Below are 16172 nucleotides of genomic sequence, written 5' to 3'. Positions count from 1 at the left end.
GTCTCCGTTGGGGTGTCCGAGGACCCCGTGTCTGGCAGGAGAGGGGCTCCTCGTGTGGAGGTCTCCGTGCCGGTGCGGCCACGGGGGGGTGCTGCCTCCCGCTCCCAGCTCTGTGGCGGTCAGGTTTTTTGGAGAGTCTCACACAAGTCAAATTCGGACTGAATTTTACCTGACTGAAAATTCTGCCTTAAAAAAAACAAACAAACAGGATTGGGGCGCCTGGCTGGCTCGGTTGGGGACTTTTGATCTCAGGGAGGTGAATTCAAGTCCCACGTTGGGCGTGGAGCTTACTTAAATAATGCCCTCCCCCCCTAAAAAAAAACCCCAGGGTTATTACTTTTGAAAATTGGGAACATCCTTCTGTTTCCCATTACAGTTGTTATTCTAAACCCTCCAAGTTTGCTTGACATGTTTTCTTACATGTTTTAGTTTTGGTTTGTATCCTTTGTTATCAGTGATCCTCTGAGCGATGTAGGTTCATGCAGCCTTTATTTAATACCTTCGCATTTAAATCCCGTCACGTCTGTTAGGTTCTGTTCTAGGTCACGTTGTTTATAGTCTAGTGAGAGAAGACAAACATCTTTTCAAAACCATAAAATCTGTCAGGTGGTGAGAATTATTGTGGAGAAAATAGAGAATTATGTTGGGAGTAGCTATTGGCGGGGGAGGAAGGCCTTGCTATTTTAAGTTAGAGAGTCGACTGTAGGCCTCGTTAAGAAGATGACATTTCATCNAACCGCGAGATCATGACCTAAGCGAAAGTCGGACGCTTAACCGACTAAGCCACCCAGGCGCCCTGGGCCTTCTCTTCTAACAGAAGGAACAACAGATGCAAAGGTCCTTGGGCAAAAATGGGCTTGGTGACGATTGTGCAGAGCCTGAGACGGGGTAGTCGTCTCCAGTTTCCCTTCAATTTCCTTCTCTGATTTTGATACAGAACTTCGTTATCATAAGATAGTGGTACATTTGTAGAAATTTCAACAAAATCAGAATCGTGCTTTTATAATAAATTGTCTCTGGCCGAGAATGCTGTTAGCCATGACAAAATTAGAACCCTTCGTCCTAGCATTGATTGCTATTCCAGTATTTAAATCTTTTTTTTCTTCTTCTTCAGAAAGAAGTCCTGTTGTTTCTACTTGGTCTGTAGTTTGGGAGAGGGAGAGAGGGAGACGCAGAGGGAGAGGGGGTGACTCAGAAGCGAGCCGGAGGCAGAGGCTCAGGCACAAGTCTCAAGGGCAGAGGGGCTGTAGGGAGACCCCTCACAGCTGTGGGGCTTGGGAGGCTCCTGGTGGTGTTGAAATCTGTTTTGTTTTAGTTGTACCGGGTGTGCCCTGTACCAGCACAGTCACTTCATATCCCTGGGGTGACTTTTTGTCTACCCGGGGGGTCATATTTTACATGTATTTTGGCCACCAAAAAGGAGAGGATGTTCTGTACGTGTTTTTTTTTTTTTGCATAATAGGCTGCATTTATATAACATTACTGCTAGGATCATGATATTTATTTTGTGAATCTAGAAAAAGTCTGACGTCTTCTTAGAGGTGTGGAGCTCTGGGAATTACCTTCCTGTTTCGACCTGGGCTTGATCCCTTTTTTCTCCTCCTCTGTCCCCATTCAGGCTAACCTGGTCCTTGAACTTCTGTTGCATCCAGATCCAGCTAGACTCCAGACTAACGCTCACATGGGGGCGTGAACCTCGTGGCACTGCTGCTTTCACTGCTTAGGGCGTGCTCCCAAGTGTAGGGAAGGCACGGAAGTAAAGGGTGTGTGAGAGTGGTTTCCAGAAAATGCAGCTCCTGTCCCTGGAGGGACTTGATGGCTTAGTAGGTGGAATCAACCTGTCACCTGCTCAGAAGTCTTCCTTGTTTCCATGTTCGCAATTGTAACACGGTCCAGGAGCTTTCAGGGTCCTCTGTGATCAGCCCCCCGCCCCTTCATTTAACTCCATGTCGTGTTTTCCGAGCATCTCTGCTCCTGTTCCAGTAACCGTCATACTCACTCCAGACACTTAGAACCCTTAGAAATTGTGGCACACAAGCCGTTCTTAATCTTGTGTGCATTTGTCTTGTTTTCCTAACTAGATTGCAAACTCTGAAGAAAGCTAGCTTATATTTCTCGTCTATTGAGCTCATAGTAGGTATGTATCCAGGAAGTAATTCTCTGTGTTCGATCTGGGAATATGCTGGCAGTTTTACTTGCCAGCCATCTCCAGTTCCCCATTTAGAGTCTAAGGGAGCGCATTTGAGAGAAACTTAATGTTTTGACATACGGCCTTCTAAGACGGAATCATGAAGAGGCAGAAAATCTGAATCGCCCAGTTACTAGTAAGGAGACTGAGTCAATAATCAAAAACCTCTCAACAAACAAGCCCGGGACCAGACACAGCTTCACTGGTGAACGCAAGGAATTAATACCAATCCTCAAACTCTTCCCTCCAACCCCCCCCNCCGCCGATGAGCTTGCAGAATAAGCGTTTGACAAAATCCAACGTCCATTCATGACAAAGCCTCTCAATAAAGTGGGTGTAGAGGGAAGGTACCTCAGTATAGCAAAGGCATGTTTGACCCGTCCACAGCTAACATTACACCCAGTGGTGAAAACCCAAAAGCTTTCCCTCTAAGATTATGAACAAAAGAAGTTTACCCATTCTTGCCACTTCTTTTCAACACAGTTTTGGAAGTCCTGACGAGAGCGATTAGGCAAAAAAAAAAAAAGCATCCAGATTGGAAAGGAAGTAGAACAGTCACTATTTGCAGGTGGCATGATGCTCTGTGTACAGAACCCTAAGGACTCCACCCAAATACTGTTAAAACTGATAATGATTTCAGTAAAGTTGCAGGATAAGAAAAAAAAGTCAATATAGAAAAATCTCTTGTGTTTCCATACGCTTGTAATGGACTACTGGAAATAGAAATAAAATAATCCCATTTGCAATTGCATCAAAAAGAACAAAATATCGAGGAATAAATTTAACCAAGGAGGTGGAAGGTGTATACACTGAAAACTACAGGATGTTGATGAAAGAATTTTAAAAAGACACAGGTAAGTGGAAAGATCGTCTGTGCTCATGGATAGAAAGAATTAATCTTGATAGAATGTCCATACCGAGCTAAAGCAATCTGTAGATTCAGTCCAATCCCTATGAAAATTCCAGGGCATTTTCACAGAAATGGAACAATCCTAAAATTTATACAGAGTCACAAAAGACCCCCAAATAGCCAAAACAGTCCTGAGAAAGAAGAACAAAGCTGGAGGCATCACGCTACCTGATTCCAAGCTGTTACAAAGCTATAGTAATCAAAATTGTATGGCCTGGCATAAAAACATTCACATAGGTAAATGAAACAGAATAGAGAGCTGAGAAATAGACCACCCATATATAATCGATTAATTTACGACAGAGGAGCCAAGAATGTACAATGGGGGTAGTCTCTTCAGTAAAGGGACAGCCACGTGCAACAGAATGAAACTAGACTGTCTTGCACCACACATAAAATGTAGCTCAAAATGGATAAAGAATTGAATAAAAGACCAGAAACCACGAAATTCCTAGCAGAAAACAGGCTTATGGTACGTACCTTGACATCCGTCTTGGCACTGGTTTTTTGGCTCTGACTCCAAAAGCAAAGGCAACAAAAGCAAAAATAAACAAATAGGACCATATCAAAGTAAAAAGCTTCTGCGAAGCAAAGGAAACCATCAATGAAATCAATAGGCAACTTACAGAATGGGAGAAAAAATTTGCAAATGTTATCTCTGATAAGTGGTTAATATCTATAATCCATGAGGAACTAGACCTAACTGTGAGACCCAAACCCATAAAAATCTTTGGAATACTACTGTTAACGCAACTAAAGATGATTCTCCTCTGGTCTATGACACTTTCTCTGTCTTTCCGTGCTTTTCATTTTCTTGACAGTACTGAAGAACCATTATATAGAATGTCTCTTAATTTGGCTTTGTCTTGTGTTTTTCTCATGATTAGCCTGGGGTTTGGGGTTTTAGGGGGAGAGGATCCCACAGGCAAAGGGCCCTTCCCCTCACCTCCTGTCCGGGGTGCACACTGTCCATGTCGCACTGCTGGTCATGTTAACCTTCACCACCGAGTTAAGCTGCAGTTTGCCAGGTCTCTCTACTGCGAACTTACAGTGTTTTTCCCTTTCCAGACTCAGTTCTTCCCATATTGATTTCTTAAGTCCAGCCTACCCCACCCAGGCAGTGGGAGTTAAGCTTCACCTGCTGGCGTGGGGAGTATCTACATACAGATACATCACCTGGAATTCTTCCGTAAGGGGCGTTCGCCCTTTCTCCCATTATTTATTTCATCTTTATTTATATCAGTATGAACTCATGTAAATTTATTTTGTATTTTGAGTTATAATTCAAATTACTCTATTATTTATTTTTACTTTATTATTTTACACAAACGGTTGTAGTTTTGGCCACTGGGAGCTCTTTTGGGTTGACGACTCCGTTTGACACGCTCGTCTTTTTATTCTTTTTGAGCACTGTGTCGCTGGCCCCAGACTCATCCTGTCCCTGCTCTCCCTAGCCCTGGACTCATCCATTTCTCCAAGGAGCAGTCAAGATATTTGGATTCCAGATGTATGATTATTGGCATGATCCACCCTTTTGACACTAAGGGAAGGAATACTCTGTCTCATAAATAAGAAGAGCAAAGCATTTTTCTAATTTGAGTTGTTGGTTTTCTTGTCTCGATATTTTAGATACCACTATATTTCTTTACAGGTTTGAAATTTCATTTTATTTGTGTTTATTCACAAGAACAAAATGTTTTCCCTAGGAACTTAGCTGCTGACTGAATATATCTGTTGGTTTTGTGGAGTAGAATATGTTCATTATAAGTAGTATTGAGGGGGTGAATTTGGTATTGGTCAAAGAAAGTACTAGTGTACTTTGTATTTTCCATGAATGTTAACCTTTTAGCTTAGTTCTTTGTCAAGATCTATGTAAATAAGCCTTAGAATTTTGATAAGTAGTAGAAGGAATGATTATTTCCATATCCTTAATATCTTTTGAAGTTTCGGTTTTATTATTTTATGTATTTATTTTAATGTTAATTTAATTTTGAGAGAGACAGACAGACAGACAGAGTGGGAACAGGGGAGGGGCAGAGAGAGAGGGAGACACATAATCCGAAGCAGGCTCCAGGCTCTGGGCTGTCAGCACAAAGTCTGATGCGGGGTTCGAACCCACGAACCTTGAGATCATGACCTGAGCCAAAGTCAGACACTTAACTGAGTGAGCCACCCAGGCACCCCAGCTTCTATAATTTTAGAATGCAGAAGCATATATCTTTGATTTAAAATAGCTGTGATCAAAGAATTGTTCAGCAGTTTGGGGTAGAGGAAATAGTATTTTCTCGGGAGTCAAGAAACATGTGTTTTATCTGGCCTCTGTTTCTGACTTGCTAAGGGAAATTCTTAGACTTCTAGATCTCCATATTCTCATCTGTAAAAGAAGAAGATTTGGCCAAGATCATAAAGTCACCCCCCCTTCACACGCATACCTTTTTAACAGCTTTATTGGGGCTTTAAGGTCCCTTCTGGCAATTCTGTGCTTCTTATAATTTAGCAAGCCTCGGAGTGTGTGTGTGTGCGCGCGCGCGCACGCGCGTGTGTGGGTGCGTACATGCTTGGGTAACATACTGGACTAGATCTAGTGTTACAGCTTAAATAAGCATTTGGTCTGGTCTATACCTGAAAAGGAATAGTGTTCAGGAAATACTACAGTTCCGAGAAGAAAATCTTAAAGAAATAAAATCCTCCTTATTTCCTTTAAAATGATTGCCTTCCCACACAGAAAGTATAATTTACCTTTAATAAGCTCTTATTAGTAATAAAAGTTTGAAAAGCTGCCATCTTGAAAGTTTCTGGTTCATATTTTAATTAAGCAGACAAGGCTTACTGACACATCGTCATTTTTTGAAGAATTGTTTTAAATTTTTAAATCTTGTAAAAGAGAATCAGAGACTATATCTGTTGTAATTCTTCAATATCTGCCTTTATGGAGGTGAAGAAGTGGGGGGGATCCCCCCCCCATTCCTTGAAATTTGGCCTCCTGACAGCGATTTCCCAAGTTAGGGATGGTGGAGGGTGACGGCCACAGAAGCTCCTGTGTGGTTTGGAAACAAAGCAATATCTTGTATTGTTGCTTGATTTGGCTTTACCCACAATATTTAATTTATATGGATTCTAGATAAAGTCAAAGACATCATCCATTTTTTAAGTGTAAGAAAGCAGTGGGGTCACCCCAGATTCTGGGTGGTGTGTACAGACCGAGGAACACTGCAGTAAGTAGCAAATTCTGGGGGGAGCTACCCCGGTGGACCCAGGACGTGAAGAGCCCATGGGGAGGGGTCAGGAAAAGAATTCAGATGATATACTTGATGTCTTATAAAAATATTNATGAGCACTGGGTGTTATGTGGAAACTAATTGGACAATAAACTATTAGTTAAAAAAAAAAAAATTGCAACCACAGCATCCTGCACTACATGGTCACTCCGGCGCGGTGGCATTGTAGGGTCATTGTACTACACGGTGTGTTCTGTTACACAGGTTTTTTGAACAACTGTGTTTAACTTTAGGACTGATTTTAGAAGGTAGAAATTTTAAAGCTGCTTAATCGATACTCCATAAAAGGTATTGAACTTCATGATTGGTTAATTTTATTTGAAAATGCTAGAGCTTTCCTTGTGATACAGTTATCAGATCCTAGCTCTCAGGAATGGACGAATGTTTTGTGATCTTCAGTAAATAGTTACTGAGAACTTACTCTGGGTTCCATTCTTGAACTCATGAATTTAAAAGTTTTACGGTCTTCTCCGAGCTTATTTCAGAATTCTTGCCACATCAGATGTTTTCTGTATTTTCCTTGAGTCCGCTTAGGAATAGGGAGGATTCAGTGTCTTTTCTCTTTCATGCGTCCTGCGGAAGCTTTAGTAAACGGAGATACGTTAAAACCCGCGTATTCATATTCAGGAATATGAATATTTTGTGAGCTTCTTCAATGAGAGCCACAGAAGAGGGGCAGGTTTACTTCCCAGGAATGCTGGCAGGGTTCAGGTTTATCCACTGGTAGTTGTTTTAGCTACACATGGCAACGCAGGTTNACTACACGGTGTGTTCTGTTACACAGGTTTTTTGAACAACTGTGTTTAACTTTAGGACTGATTTTAGAAGGTAGAAATTTTAAAGCTGCTTAATCGATACTCCATAAAAGGTATTGAACTTTATGATTGGTTAATTTTATTTGAAAATGCTAGAGCTTTCCTTGTGATACAGTTATCAGATCCTAGCTCTCAGGAATGGACGAATGTTTTGTGATCTTCAGTAAATAGTTACTGAGAACTTACTCTGGGTTCCATTCTTGAACTCATGAATTTAAAAGTTTTACGGTCTTCTCCGAGCTTATTTCAGAATTCTTGCCACATCAGATGTTTTCTGTATTTTCCTTGAGTCCGCTTAGGAATAGGGAGGATTCAGTGTCTTTTCTCTTTCATGCGTCCTGCGGAAGCTTTAGTAAACGGAGATACGTTAAAACCCGCGTATTCATATTCAGGAATATGAATATTTTGTGAGCTTCTTCAATGAGAGCCACAGAAGAGGGGCAGGTTTACTTCCCAGGAATGCTGGCAGGGTTCAGGTTTATCCACTGGTAGTTTTAGCTACACATGGCAACGCAGGGTTTTTTTTGTTTTTTTTTAATGCGAGTTTGATTTTCCTTTCAGCAACATAGGTATATATTTTTTAAGGTACTTGCACATGCCTGGGTAAAACTTTTTGGTAGAAAGATATTTATAAAGTTTTTTTTTTTTTTAATTCTACAGGATAAACATGGTTTTAAAGACACGGATGAGAAATAATCTGTGCTGTACTCAGGGCTGTGGTTCACTGTACTGTAGGCTCTGTGAAGGCAAGGGCAACGTCGGGGTTTTTACCTTCCCCAGTCATCACATGAGATGTTCAGTCAGTGAACGAACCGATCTGTATTTAAGGACGTTGGTTATTGACGGCTCTATTTGCCTGCTGTCAGCGTTTTATTGTGCAAACCGTAAGCATGCGGCAAAGTTGAAAGACTTGCAACGAGCGCCTGTATCCCCGCCATCTGGCTCCTACCATTAACATTTTGGTGTATTTGCTTTATCACACATCTGTCCGTCTGTGTATTTCTGCAGCTATTTATTAATTTATCTTATTTCTGGTATATTTCAAGGATTTTTTTCTGAACGGTCATGGTAGCTAACTTGTATTCAGGGACCACATCTGAATTGGTGAAAGAAAAAGTGATGTGTCAGTTTTTGTTATTGGATGTAGCCCTGTCACTGGCCTCAGACGACGTATATGGGCGCACTGCGCTTTCTTGCGAATGTTTCTATGATTTTAACGTTACACAGTTAGCATGATCTCCTGACGGAGGGTCCTCGTTTGCTGACTGCCCTAGTGGTGTGCTTGCCGATTGTGTGTGTCTGCTGTTGCCGTCACGAGTGGCCTTAACGTTACTTCACAGGAAACCTAAATTTCTCGTGTCTTTTCTGGTTAGGAGTAGCCCATCGAAGCCAGAGCAGTGAAGGAGTCAGTTCTCTCAGCAGCTCGCCCTCCAATAGCCTTGAAACCCAATCTCAGTCTCTCTCACGTTCCCAGAGCATGGATATCGATGGTGTCTCTTGTGAAAAAAGGTAAAGTAAGTCAGTTGTCCACTAAGCTGTGGGATTCACGAAAGGGGAAAGATTCAGTCACTTTAGTCTCTAGTCCACCCAGCGACTTATGCCAGCGCTTAGCAAGTTAGTGTGAGATCTACGAGGCTTAGAAGTCTTTGTGTTATTCTGAAATGTTCTTTATAAGTTGTTTTGGTTTTTGCATCGAAATGTCTCTTATGAAACAATGGTGTAAGTGGTAAAAAAAAAATTTTTTTTCTTTGAAAAATGTTTTCTAATGTCCTTATTTTGTATATAGCATGTTGACAAGCAGATGTCAGTCCCTAAGAATTTCTCCAAAGTTTTACTCATCAGTGAAATTTAAAAGTTTGGAAGGGTACACACGGGGAAGCCAAATACCTTAGGAGCTCCATAAGGCTCAGGGCGTCCCAGAGCGGGGTGCTCTGTGCTGTGAGCGAGCCCTGAGTGGTACTGGCGTGGCCGAGGTATCGGCTCCTTCATTCCTGGGGCAGCCAGAACCCCAGCCCCAGGACCCATCTCCTCTGTCCTGAAGCAGCTCCCTCGGTTCGTGTCAGCGGACCAGACAACTAGTGTTTTCTGCGTGGTGTGTTATGGCGTGAAAAAGGTCGAGAAGCCCTGGACCGGAGCTTCAGCGTTTGATGGGGTTGGGGTGAGGAGGCAGATCAGAGATCACCTCACAGTAGGAAAGAATTCAGAAAGAACGACTCAGGGAAGAGATCAAGTAGAAGAAAATCAACCCCACAGAGTTAAAACAATTGTGTTCTTACCACCTTTGCTCTGAGTAGATACATTTTTTGACAGTCAGGTCAGCTCTGCAGTTTCACGGCCAGTGGGTGACTTCATATGGGTTTAGCACCTAGATGTACCCTATTGGTACCGTCTGAAGAGCCTCAAGCTGAGAACTAGCGATAGACCCAGGCCCATACTGCTTTTCAGGCATCTTACAGAAGCAAATATAAATCATGTCTTCAGAGGATTTCCTTAGAAAAACTTCCAAGAGGTATGAGCTCATGGTCAGAAATCACGGAACTCGCTAGATGAAAGCCACCATGAGTAACGTAGCAGAACCAGTAACAGTAGAATTACTCACCTATAGATTTTTGGTTTTTGGAATTACCAGATGGAGAATACAAATTATGTATGTTTAGATAAATTACAAGGGGAATGGAAGACATGAATAAGGGGAGAGCAACTATAAAGATAACCAAGCACGTTTGGAAAAGAACCAAGTAGAATTTCTAGAAATGAAAAGATAATCCAAATTGAAAATGTGATGTGAGAGTTAAATGACTTGATGACTTAAAGAGTTGATGAGACATAGCTAAAGAGAGAATTAACAAACCGAATGATAGCACTGAAATTACCCAGAGTGTGTCACAAAGAGAAAGAGATAAAAATATGCAAGATATTTAGAGATAGAATGGACACAGATCCAATCTATATCTACTAGAAATTTCAAAAGGTGAGCATAGGGGCGCCTAGGTGGCTTAGTCAGTTAAGTGTCCGACTTCGGCTCAGGTCATGATCTCACGGTTCGTGGGTTTGAGCCCCGCGTCGGGCTCTGTGCTGACAGCTAGCTCAGAGCCTGGAGCCTGCTTTGGATTCTGTGTCTCCCTCTCTCTCTCTGCCCCTCCCCTGTTCACGCTGTTTCTCTATCTCTCTGCCTCTCTCTCAGAAATAAATAAAACATTAAAAAAAAAAAAAAAGTGAGCATAGAGAGACTTAGAGCAATTCCCCACACCATGCTTTATTCCATGTGTTTTCCTCTACTGGTTTGGAAGCCATTTTCCAAAAGATAAATGGCTGAGAATTTTTCTAGAGTTGATAAATGATATGAATCCTCAGATTCAAAAAGCCCAGCAGCCCACATGCGGACGAAACAAAGAGAAATTCGTATCTGGACATTTTATAGTAAAATTTTAGAACATCAAAGACAAAAGGCCTTTCGTGCAGCCAGAGAAAAAAGGGACTGCCTACCAGGGAATGATAGTTAGATGTCTGCATGATGGAAGTCAGAGGGTCGGATAATAGTGTCAAACGCTGAAGGGAAGCTAACTGTCCACGGGGAATGGTGAAGCCCCGTGCACCAGTCTTTGAGAAGCACGGATGAAATAAAGACATTTATAGATTGGAAAAACAAACACCCACAGACATCCTGATAGTCTGTCAGTAGAAGACCCCAACTTTTAACAGACGTATTTGATGATGAAGGAAAAGGATCTCAGGACTAATGTCTGAGATGCAAGAAGGAAGGCTGAGTCAGTAATAAATGTGGTAAATCTAAACAGACACTGGTGCTATAAAGCAATAGTAACAGTACACACAGTAATATCGAGGGAGAGAAGTAAGAGTTAGATGTAACATGCTGGACGGCAGTAGCATGGGAGCCAGAAGGAGGGGGAGAGGTGGAGAGGTCATTAGAAGCACTAATGTCCCTATGTACTTGGGACTGGCCAACTTTTTAGATACTGAGTTAAGAACACTTGATACAATTTCAAGGGTGGCCACTAAAAGAATAGGAATGGAGTATTTTCTTCCAAACCAGTAAAGGGAAAATCTGGAATGGGATTTTAAGCGTGGGGAGAGTGTGGGGGGATTTAAGTCAATTCAAAAAGGAGGGAAGAAAGAAACTCAAATTTTAAAGGAGAGACAAATAGCACAAAATAAGATGGTGAAAAGAAATGAAAAATAGGTCAGTAATCGCAGTGAACCACAGTGAAAAGCCTTAGATCCAGGTTAAAAATGAAACAGAACCCAGCTTTATCCTTGTTTACAGAAGACATGCCTGAAACATGACGTTAGAACTTTGAACCTTTTGTTGGAAGTGAAAGAAAGGGGAAAGATATTTCATGCAAATACTAAACAAGAGAAGATTGGGGTAACATTAATAAATTAGTCTTTAAGGCACAAAATATTACTAGAAACAAGCACTGTGTACTGTTTAATAGTAGGATGTAACAGTTTCCCAATTATTACTTAATAAGATAGCTCACTTACACGATAGCAGCAATAATGCCAGAAATGGTAGAACTAGAGGAAAGTGACACATAATCACGGTGGGAGATTTTGACACATCCGTTTTATCCATAGATAGGTCAAAAAGGATGAGCATCAGCAAGCATATGAACAAATTAAACAACACAGCTAACAAGCTGATCTAATCCTTTTTACTCTGCACTTGGAGAATACACATTCTGTCCTAATATCCAAAGACTAGAGAATTTGGGGATGCAGCATCATACAGGTCACGTGTTCTGACTAGGACATTGGTTAGGTAATTAATACAGGGGGGAGAGGTTTTTTTTTAAAAATCCCTCATACATTTGGAAACTTTAAAACCAGAGCATGCTTCTAAATACAGGTCAAAGAAGACCTTTGAAATCATCTAGAACTGAACGATAACAGATATTACACATCATGAGCTAACATGGTCCTTAGAAAACGTAAAGCCCTGATATAAACGAAACAAGGAGAAAGAGAATATAACTAGGTATTGGAAATAAAAACCCTTTCCTTGGAAGGCTCTTTCCCTGGATACGTGCATGGCCAACCCCCTTCCTGTTTGCACTCATGTGGCATTTCTCAGAGAGGCTCACCCCGTTTAAAGTGGAAAGTCCTGCACTCGCGGTTGCCTTTTTGCTGCCTTTTTTCCCCCTTTATTTTTTCCATAGCATTTGTCACTATATGGTAATGTTTTACTTACTTATTAGATTTATTGTTTATTATCTGTCACCCTCTAACTAGAAGGTAAGCTCTGTGACACAGGGATTGCTTTGTCTCTTCTGTTTGTTCACTGGCATCTCAGACACCTGGAACTCTATGCCTGCATAGAAGGGGGAACTCAGTAGTATTTGTTACTGAGAAAGAGAATTCCATGAAAAAATGTAAATATGCAACATGCAAATAAATATGAAAATTTGGATAAAAATCAAATTCCTAGAAAAACATAATTCTCCCAAAATGGACTCCACGGGAGAGAGAAGACCTGAATAATCAAAAACCATGAAATAAACTGAATCGGTATTCTAAAATTTTCCAAAGAAAGCACCTTGCTCATATAATTTTGTAGGTAAATGCTGCCATTCCAGTTATACACAGATTTTTCCAGATAATTAAAAAACATGTAGGGAATACTTACCAGCTCAGTTTACAAAGCTAACACCTTAATATCAAAGCCAGACAAGAATAACATGAAAGAAAAAGTGTACCTGGTAATCATGCTCGTGAACGTATTTGCAAAAATCCTGAGATACTGACAAATCAAATATTGCAACACATAAAGAGGAGACAAAACTTCTATGGGGCTAGATGCCAGGGTAGTGGCTACCGTGGGCTAGCACAGTTCTGACTGGAAGGGTTATCAGGGGGCCTTTGGGATGCTGCTAACATTCTAGTTTTTGATATGGGTGCTGACGACATTCGAATGTTTCCTTTGTGAAACTTTACTCAGTCCAATACATGTGATCATCTGCAGATGGTTCTGAACAGATATTTCAGTCATAAGTTGAGTTAAAAGTAACGACATAACATAACACGAGCAACTTGGATCTATCCCAGGAACGCAGGGGTGCAACATTCGAAAATCTATAAATATCATTCACCACATTATATATTAAAGAGAAAAGCCATATATGATCTTGGTAGTTGGAAGAGTTTGATAAAATTCAACATCAGTTCCTGGTAAGAGTCTTCGCAAACAGGGCACACAAAGGTGCATCCTAAGTGGACAATCTGGTAGAGACAGAGTTGAGCAAACATTTCACATGCTCCCCTGCAGTCCCAGTTTCCTTTGCAGTTAGATTGGGGCCAGGTACCTAGTTTTGCCCGGTAGACTGTGAATGGAAGTGACATGTGTCACTTTTAGGTGAAGGCAGTTGAGCCGATGTTCCTCCTCCATCCCTCTCTTCTCTTGCTCCAGTGACCTTGGAGGCTGTGTATTGCAGATGGCATAGATTAAAGCTGGAGTAAGGATGCTTCACTCTCACCAGACTTTGCGTAAGCAAGAACCAACCCTTATAGTGTTAAGCCTCTAAGATTTCCAAGTGTTTGTGTAACCACAGCATAGCCTACCTTATTCTGACTAAGATAAAGGACATCTTTCAGGAAACTACAGCAACTCTCACACTCAGGGGTGAGCAATTAGAAGCACTCTCTTTAACATCAGGGATAAGAACAAAGGTGGCTGCTCTTTCTACATCTGGTCCACACGGGGATCCCACCCAGTGCAGTAAAACAAGTTAAGGGTTGGAGTAGAAGAAGTAAAACAGTTATTATTTGGAGATGAAATTATTTTCTTCCTAGTAAGTCCTATGTGTAAGTAAACAAGTTGCTTCTAAGAGGTCTGTCTCAGTTATGTTACTAGGGACCAGAAACAAGAAATTAGAAAAGTTAATTTTTAAAAAGGTACCATTCACCGTTTCATTTAAAAATATGCGGTACCGAGATATCAGTTTAGAAAAGAAGTGAAAGACTCAGGGAGCAGATTATAAAAGTATATTGAAGGACTTTGAAGAAGGCCTAAATAGCTGGAGAGAGATACCTTGTCCATGGATAGACTCAGAAACATCATGTCATTTCCCCCCAGTTTTGACCTCACAAGTCAATGAATTTCTAGTTGAAACACCAACAGGATTTTGAAGGAATCTGTGAAGCTGACCCTTAAGTATGTGTGAAGAGCAAAAGGCCAAGAATGGCCAAGACTCTGTTGAAGTAGGAGAGTGAGGTGGAGGCTTTGACCTAGCAGATGTCGAGGTTTACTGTGAAGTTTTAGTAAGATAGTATGTTTTTGGGGGGGTGGGGAGAAACACATTATCAAATGGAACAGAAATAGACACATCCATACATTGTAGTTGGACCTGTGAGAGGTGATTTCATATTAGTGGTAAAAGGACGGTTTTTTTTCAATAAATGGTGCTAGGAAACTCATTTATTTCGTGTGGGGAAAATGATGTATGTGTTTAACCAGATTTTTGGAGTCAGGCTCTGATTGTCTATGTACCATTTAAAAGTAATATGTATAGAAAATACGTTCTAATTTGTTTTTGGAAGTGAGCCTAAGACAGCTTAGGAACACTATTTCCAACAAGTACGAGAGACAGAATGTTACTTGCTGGAAATAGTATTCCTGTATATGAAGTGCTCTTAAAAGTTAATCAGAAGAAAGATGAACGTTTATTATTTTGCTTTCCTGACTGATTTTGACTGGTACTTAAGAGCTTTTCCTCAACCAGCAGCTATGACACTGAGTGGATTTATAAAAGGTAAAAGCCTTATTTGTCTTTTGTACTTAAAGCATGTCCCAGGTGGATGTGGATTCAGGAATCGAAAATATGGAGGTTGATGAAAACGATCGAAGAGAAAAAAGGAGCGTCAGCGAAAAGGTTGGTAAGAGATAAAACCCTTGCTTCTGTTCTTAGTAGGTAATATAAATAAGTACGCTTTCATTTCTTATGTCTGTGGAGTCTGTTAGAGCAGGCCGCTCCAAGTCAGCAAATCCTCTCTCTCTTTTCCTTTTGAAGAGAAACGCACAGCCTAGATTGCCCTAATGGAAGTGTGGCTCACTTCTTTTATCTGGTCACCTCCCTCTGTTCCCTTTGTTTCAGATTCATATTTTTATCAGTAAATGTAGTTTGTAATGAGAATGAATTTAGAGGTAGCTTGGACTTTTTCTGTTGATCTTTTTGCTTAAGCCGATAGGTCATCACATGTTTGGTAGTATTCTGAGGAAAATGGCTGTGGAATCCAATAGCACTTAGAGGCTGAGGTCTTTATATTTTGTTATATTTTGTTATCATCTGAGCTTAGTTCCCTATATTTAGCAAAAGAGGTGTTTTCTTGGGGCGCCTGCGTGGCTCAGTCGGTTGGGCATCCAACTTTGGCTCAGGTCATGATCTCATGGTTCATGAATTCAAGTCCCATGTCGGGCTCTGTGCTGACAACCTGGAGCCTGGAGCCTGCTTCAGATTCTGTGTCTCCCTCTCTCTCTGCCACTCCCCTGCTTGCACTCTGTCTCTCTCTCTCTCTCAAACATAAATAAAAAAAAATTTTAAATAAAAGGTTTTTTTTTTTTGCGGGGGTGTCATGGTGTAAAACTGGTAGAGATAATTGCATTTCTTTCTGTGCGGCAAATTAATTGGGTTGAATAACCTGTTTTGATGATTTTGTTGGACAGTGGCCTTCTAGTGGCACGATGCTTTGTTTTGTAGAGCTCCTTTGTGTTTATGGAGCTCTTTTGTGTGTGTGTGTGTGTGTGTGTGTGTGTGTGTGTGTGTGTGTGTATGATATTTTATCTGTGATGGAGACTAGTGGGTCACATTAAATTCTGGGGAATTTTTTGGATAAAAATTGGTTATGTGCCTAGAATGTTTACCTGGTCCTTTGGAGTTCAGAAAAGTAAAGAAATACAATGTAGGCGTATCCTTTATTCACATTACTCCCTTGGTGATTACAGGTGATTCTCCTCTTTTATCCCT

At 41.0% G+C, this 16172-nt stretch overlaps 1 protein-coding gene across 3 annotated transcripts in view; it reads left to right on the top strand.

The window, feature by feature from the left end:
* UBE4B (ubiquitination factor E4B) overlaps positions 1-16172 on the top strand; it is a 115292-nt gene that overhangs the window by 43518 nt on the left and 55602 nt on the right. For all 3 annotated transcript variants that reach the window (XM_077763833.1, XM_077763835.1, XM_077763834.1), the window contains 2 exons: positions 8565-8700; positions 14993-15080. In XM_077763833.1, the coding sequence (XP_077619959.1) occupies positions 8565-8700; positions 14993-15080 (224 nt within the window). The remainder of the gene's footprint in view (positions 1-8564; positions 8701-14992; positions 15081-16172) is intronic.

The sequence above is a fragment of the Crocuta crocuta genome, unplaced genomic scaffold (assembly GCF_008692635.1).
Source record: "Crocuta crocuta isolate KB4526 unplaced genomic scaffold, BGI_CrCroc_1.0 scaffold13, whole genome shotgun sequence".
Lineage (NCBI taxonomy): Eukaryota > Metazoa > Chordata > Mammalia > Carnivora > Hyaenidae > Crocuta > Crocuta crocuta.
This window is presented reverse-complemented; position numbering and strand designations above follow the sequence as displayed.